Source organism: Rhincodon typus, chromosome 5 (assembly GCF_021869965.1).
Source record: "Rhincodon typus isolate 14 chromosome 5, sRhiTyp1.1, whole genome shotgun sequence".
In the NCBI taxonomy this organism is placed as follows: domain Eukaryota; kingdom Metazoa; phylum Chordata; class Chondrichthyes; order Orectolobiformes; family Rhincodontidae; genus Rhincodon; species Rhincodon typus.
Window position 1 is genome coordinate 74,547,044 of NC_063336.1, and position 6,584 is coordinate 74,553,627.

Below are 6,584 nucleotides of genomic sequence, written 5' to 3' on the forward strand. Positions count from 1 at the left end.
GATAAAGTACAACATATAAAAGGTTGCTGCTCACAGTATTGGGGTTAATGTATCAGCATGGATTGAGGACTGGTTAATACACAAGTCAGGATTAACAGGTCTTTTTCAGGGTGGAAAGATGTAACTAGTGGACTGCCACAAGGATCAACCCTAGGCCTTAATTTAGGAGCAAGTTACTGCAGATGCTGGAATCTATACTGAAAACAAAAAATGCTGGAAATCACAGCGGGTCAGGCAGCATCTGTGGAGAGAGAGCAAGCTAAGATTTTAAGTCTAGTTGACTCTTCAGACCTGATGGGAAGTGTGGAGGGGGCAGCATTTATGCAATGGGGTAGGTGTGGAGTGCTAGAGGCCATAGGGTGTTGATGGTAAATTGAGGGTGAGCCATGTTAGTGTCTTGGAAGAGTGGGCAAGGTGTAGTGCAACTAAATTTGGCGATAATACAAAAATAGGTGGAAAGGCATGCTATGATGCCAAGATAAGGAATCTGCAAGGGGATATAGATAGATTGAGAGAGTGGGCAAAAGCACTGCAGATGGACTTTAATGTGGTAATGTCCTAGGTTATGCACCTTGTTAGAAGAATCAAAAAGCAGACTGTTATTTAAATGCAGTCTCCAAACAATTGCAGCACAGTGGGTTCTGGGAGTTCTTATGCTTGAATCATTAAAGTTAGCATGCAGGTGGAGCAAATAATTAAGACAGATGAAATTTTTGCCATTATTCCGAGGGGTTTGGAAATTAAACAGGGAAGTCTTGTTACAACTGTACAGGGTGTTGGTGAGGCCACATCTGGAGCACTACTTTGATCACTGTTTTTAAAAACGTATACGCTAACATTGGAAGCAATTCAAAAAAGATTCACAAGGCTGATTCCTGGGATGAATGGATTGATTTATCAAGAATGGCTAAACAGGTTAGACCTTTATTCATTACAGTTTATAAGAATGAGGGTGATCTTATTAAAACATAAGACTTTGAGGGAGTTTGACAGGGTAGCTTTTGAAATGTTTCCACTAGCAGAGGAATCTCAAACTAGGGAATACAGTTACAGAATAAAGGGTCACTCATTTAAAACTGATGTGAAGAAATTTCTTCACTCACAGGGTAGAAAATATCTGGAATTATCTACCCCAGAGATCTGTGGAGGTTAGATCACTGAAAATAAAGAGGAAGTTGACTGATATTTGAAATATTGAGAAGTTGAGGGCTGAGGAGCTGGCACCAAAGAGATGTTGATGTCTGGAACAGACCAGCTATGACCTTACAGAATGGTAAAGCAGGCTCGAGGGAATGAATATCCTACTCCAGCTTCTATTTCTTATGTTACGTGCTTAAATATAACCAGTTAAACAAACAAGTACATTTAAATAGACAATATGTGCAGCAACTCTTGCTGTGCACGTCATACTATGTTAGCTTGTTAACTAAACGTAGAAGGTAAAAAATTTGAGTAGATTTGTAGCTCGGGTTGTAGGCGTTGAGGTTGGTTGGCTCGCCGAGCTGGTTTGTTGTTCCGCAGACGTTTCGTTACCATGCTGGGTAACATCCTCAGTGCAGCCTCCAATGAAGCCTGCTTTGTTGATCTGTCCTGTCTGTTTAAGTCTTTTCAGCGTGTAGAGGATTTTGTTGCCTAGTTGTGGTGTCGGGTCAGTTTGTACTGGCCGGTATGTGTTTTCGTCAGCGAGCAGTGCCTGTGCCTTGGAGATGTAGTCCCTTTTATTCAGTATCACTGTCATGCGCCCTTTGTCTGCGGGTAGTATTATGATGTTCTTGTCCTTCTTCAGTCCATCCAGGGCCTGTCTTTCCAATGTGTTGAGGGTGTTGAATTCGCTCCTTCTGGTTAGTGTCGGGATTACTGTCTGTCTTATCGTTTGTTGTGTTTCTTCGTTGATATTGTTGGTCTTTAGTGTGGCTTCCAGTGTGGCTAGGAATTCCATTTTGTTGGCATCCCTGTAGTTGTAGTTCAGTCCTCGGGTGAGAATGGCTTTTTTCGTGTCTGTCTGTTTCCTGTCAGAGAGGTTTCTTATCCAGGTGCCTGTTCTGTTGTTGTCGTTTTTGTGGGTAAGTGTGGCTAGCTTGTCTTGAAGGGTCTGTCTTTTCTTGGCTCTTGTGGTCTGTTGGCTGATGATGATTGCTCGTTCCATGTCCGTTGTCCAGTCTTGATTGGTAGCTCCCAGGAATAAAGTTTTTTGGCGCGCAATTTCTCTGTTGTATCTGTGGAGTTAGTTGTGTGCGTCGTTCATCAACAAAGCAGACTTCTTAAGAATGAAACCTGAAACCAACCCTACGACAACTGCTCACCCAAACTAAAGACCCACTCCCCGCCATGGACAGGACCAATGTCATCTATAAGATCCCCTGCAGAGACTGTGAGAAACACTACTTTGGACAAACAGGAAGAAAACTAACAACAAGGGTACACGAACACCAACTGGCTACAAAAAGACACGACCAATACTCACTCATCTCAATCCGCATGGATAAGTATGGATAACCAATTCGACTGGGACAACACCAAAATCCTGGGACAAGCTAAGCAGGGACAAGCTAAGCAGAGACAGGCATGGGAATTCCTAGAAGCCTGGCACTCCACGAAGAAAGCCATTAATAAACACACAGAACTCGACCCCATATACACTCCACTACGAAGGAAAACCGGAAGTGAGGCAATCAAGCTCAACGGATTCCAGAGTTTAAAAACCAGGCGGGAAAACACACCGATGCTTCATTGGAGGCTGCACTGAGGATGTTACCCAGCATCATAACGAAACGTCTGTGGAACAACAAACCAACTCGGTGAGCCAACCAACCTCAAAGAAGGTAAAAGAAATACATACTTGCACAATATATTATGGTATAACATATATAATATGTTTATTAGAACTGTCATTTATATAGTGATGTTTCCTGACCATAGTATGAGGTTGCAGGTTGAAAAACAAGGCTACAAACAGATGATACATGCACCATGTAGTTTGAATGTTACAACATAAATTATTACGAATTTGTTAAAAGCATATGACAGCAATATGTGTCTTTTCCTTCTTTGTTTGTTAGAAGTTAGATATGAACTAGTAACCCATAAACAACACATTATATGCTCACTGTTAATCAGGCCACCAAGAATAAATAAATTAAAATTGGAAATGTTTCCTTTATTTAAGAGCTTACAAATTAGAGTAAAATGCCTAATTATCTCAAACATTTCAAAAATGAATACAGTATTTTTCTGTATAATTTTCCATTTCAGTATTGTAAAAATCAGTACAACACTGATGCATCATAGCCTGTGCTATCACATGCAGTGCTTCTAGCTCCCTATTCAGAACAGCCACATAAAATGGACTCTCCCGTAGCACATTTTTCATGTGGTTTTCAAAAACAATAACAAGGGTTAACTATGTTTAAGTAAATGTCATATACAAATACATTGACATATAAGGATCTCAACAGTGAGATCAATTGACTGTTCATTAAACAGCAGGAGTTTGAAAATATTGGCTCTTCACCACAACTTTCTCAGAATGTAAAAGGGTTGATTTTAAATGTCTTGTATATGCTGGGGTCACTGTAAAGGAGTTTATACCATGGTGCAGTACAATCATTGTAAATCAAGGTCATCAGACTAGTAGTATGACGGTCAAAAGTTTTATGTTACATATAGAGTATGAGAAGATTTGAAAATAGTTTCTTCAGTTCTAAAAGTTCCATAGCAAAAAATCTTTCCACTTCAGCAGTAGAAAAAGTAGCATGTTCCACAGGTATGGTTAAGAGCTGCAAGAGGATATTTTCTGTATAAAAATGTATAGAAGACATTTATGAACTAGTTTAAAATTTGACAGTGACACAAGGTATGCATGTATACAACAGTATTTGGTCTTCTCAGAAAGATCGCATGAAATGAAAAACAGATCTGTAGATTTCCTACAGGCTGAGCAATGTTAAAAACGTATAAATATATAGCAGCGTCTTAAAGGGTTTCCAGTTGCCAAAGTCCATGCTAAGAGTGTTACATACAACAGGGTCCTAATTAAATTATGAAAACGAATTCTTTGGAAGTCACGAATTAAATTAACATTATCTCTAATTTACTAATGGATGTTTACTTTTTAAATTTATAAAGTTAAGTTATATCAGTGCACTCTGATCATTTCAATTATTAACTGACACTTAAAAAGGCAGAATAAAACTTCTCAAAAACACAGAACAACTGAACTGGAAAAAAAAACAAGTACATAAGACAGATAAAAATATAAAACTGGTATTGCACAGCATAGAACAACAGGCATAAACATACTGAGATCTTTTAACTATCTCCGAGAACTCAACGTTTACTTGTTTCCAATACAAAAACGTACAAACAGTTAAATTTTTTAAGCAGAGACAATGTTCTACAAATATGTTTCCTTAAATAAACAGGTAAGAGTCTATGGCACCCATTCTCACTGAAAGTATTTAAGGCCTGCAACCAGAAAAAACTTCTCCAAAAATATTTCAGAATCGAGAACTGCAATATGAGCTGCTCGTCCTATTAATGAATTAGCGGTGTTGGGCAATGCATGGATAACATCATATCGAACCAAATTACATTCCTTATTTTCGAGCACCGGTGTTAGAAGATTTTGGACCATCTCGGCATATATTGGTCCTGTAAAATAAATCAGACAAGTGAGAATTTATTTGCTTCACAAATAAGTGATTATAAAAGGGAAACATTACAGAGAAGTTTCATTAGGTCTGAATGTAAATTTCAGGGCTGGTTGCTTTCATAAAAGTTTGCTACACCAGATAATGTTGAAATTTATAGAAAGTAATGTGAATTTTGCATAGACATTGTGAAATGTTTCTGTTTTTATTTGTTTTACTAAAGTATAAAAAATAGATTGCAGACGTTAGGAAGCCTCATCCTGAGTAGAAGTGTCATTGGTCGAATCCTTTAAGCAATTAGAGCTGCAAATGTATCATCTTACCTGATTGTTTATCCTTTAAAGCAGTTTTACATATTTCAATTCGAGCAGAATGGTAGGGAACATAACGATCTTGTAGTGAGCCAATTAATACCACATTTTTGAAGTAATGGAGACCTTGAATAAAAGTTGAGATGTCAATGGAACAATTGCTTTCACATTATTCATGTGTTTGTACTTCTCTGAGAATGGTAGCAATAAAGTAAGTATGTTGGATAGCAGAGTGGTTGGAATACTTTTGTCTTAAATGTTGGTCCAAATCAAGCACAATAAGACATTAGATCCTACATGTGGAAATAAAAGTATGATAAATAAATTTTTATTGATATGCCCACTATAAATATCATGCTGCACTTGACTTGGAGCGCTGAAGGGCCACGGGCCTCAACACATTAACTTTGCTTCTCTCCACCGATGCTGCCAGACCTGCTGAGTTTCTCTAGCAAATTCTGTTTATGGTTTCATGGTTCACTTGATATTTATGCAAATTTATGATGAGGCAAAGTCAATCCCTCCACCTCTTTTCAAGTACAAAATTAACAGGAACACACACTATTAGAAGACCATAGATTAAGAAAGGCATGGCAGGTTCATTATCAGGAAATTATAAATTACCTTATTGACAGCAAATAAAGCAGAATGGCCCGTCTGACCAGTATTAGATCCATGCACATTTCATTCTTTAGCAGAAAGGATAATAACATGTAACAAGAATTTCACATCTGTGAAGGAGGATGTAGGTACAGAATTTAGGAAGATGGACTGTGAGGCTCTTGTGCAGTTTGATATGATAAGTGAGGAGGTATCAGTGCATTTAAAAATGGACACATCCCCAGGTTTGGATGAGTTGCATCCCAGGGCTACTCTGGGATGCAAGAGGGGAAATTAAAGGGGCTCTCACCCAATTTTTAAAATTATTTGCTGGAGTGCCAGAGGACTGGAGGAGAGCTAATGTGGTTCCACTTTACAAGACAGGTGGTAGAGATAGACCAGGGAACCAGTTAAGTCTTACATCAGTGGCAGGCAAATGATTGGAGAAAATAGTGAAGAATAAAATCAATCTCCACTTAGTGTGCGAGGTTTGATGAGGAATAGTTAGCGTGACTTTGTCAGAGGGAGGTCATGACTAAAAAATTTATTTGAATTTTTTGAGGTGACCAAGTATGTAAATGACAATAGTGCAGTTGACGTAGTCTAAATGGATTTCAGCAAAGCTTTGACAAGGTCCCATGTGGGAGACTGGTAAAGAAGGTAAAAAGAACATGGGATCCAGGGTAATTTGGCAAGTTGAATCAAAAATTGGCTTAACGGAAGGAGACAAAGGATGATGGTACAAGAGAGCTTGACAGATTAGTGGCCAGGGTTCAGCAGCCCACCACAGGGATCAGTGCTGAGTCCCTCATTGTTCATGACCAATAAAGCAATATAGATGTGAGCGTGTGTCTGTGTATGCGTGTGCGTGTGCGTGTGCATGTGTCTGCGTGTGCGTGTCCCTATGTGGGCGTGCGCGCGTCTGTGTGCAGACACACACACACAGAGACAGACAAACAGACGCGTGCGCGTGTCTCTGTGTGTGTGAGAGTCTGCGTGTGTGTGAGAGTCTGCGTGTGTGTGA

General features: G+C 39.1%; 1 protein-coding gene across 5 annotated transcripts in view; it reads right to left on the bottom strand.

The window, feature by feature from the left end:
- Positions 1–2,851: 2,851 nt before the first annotated feature.
- fam135a (family with sequence similarity 135 member A) overlaps positions 2,852–6,584 on the bottom strand; it is a 312,830-nt gene continuing 309,097 nt past the window's right edge. For 4 of the 5 annotated variants that reach the window (XM_048597297.1, XM_048597296.1, XM_048597298.1 and 1 more), the window contains 2 exons: positions 4,973–5,086; positions 2,852–4,650 (listed from right to left, as the gene is read on the bottom strand). In XM_048597297.1, coding sequence (XP_048453254.1) covers positions 4,445–4,650; positions 4,973–5,086 — 320 coding nt within the window. In that variant the 3' untranslated portion in view covers positions 2,852–4,444. Of the gene's footprint in view, positions 4,651–4,972; positions 5,087–6,584 lie in introns of those variants that run through there. The other variant, XM_048597300.1, reaches the window with a different exon arrangement.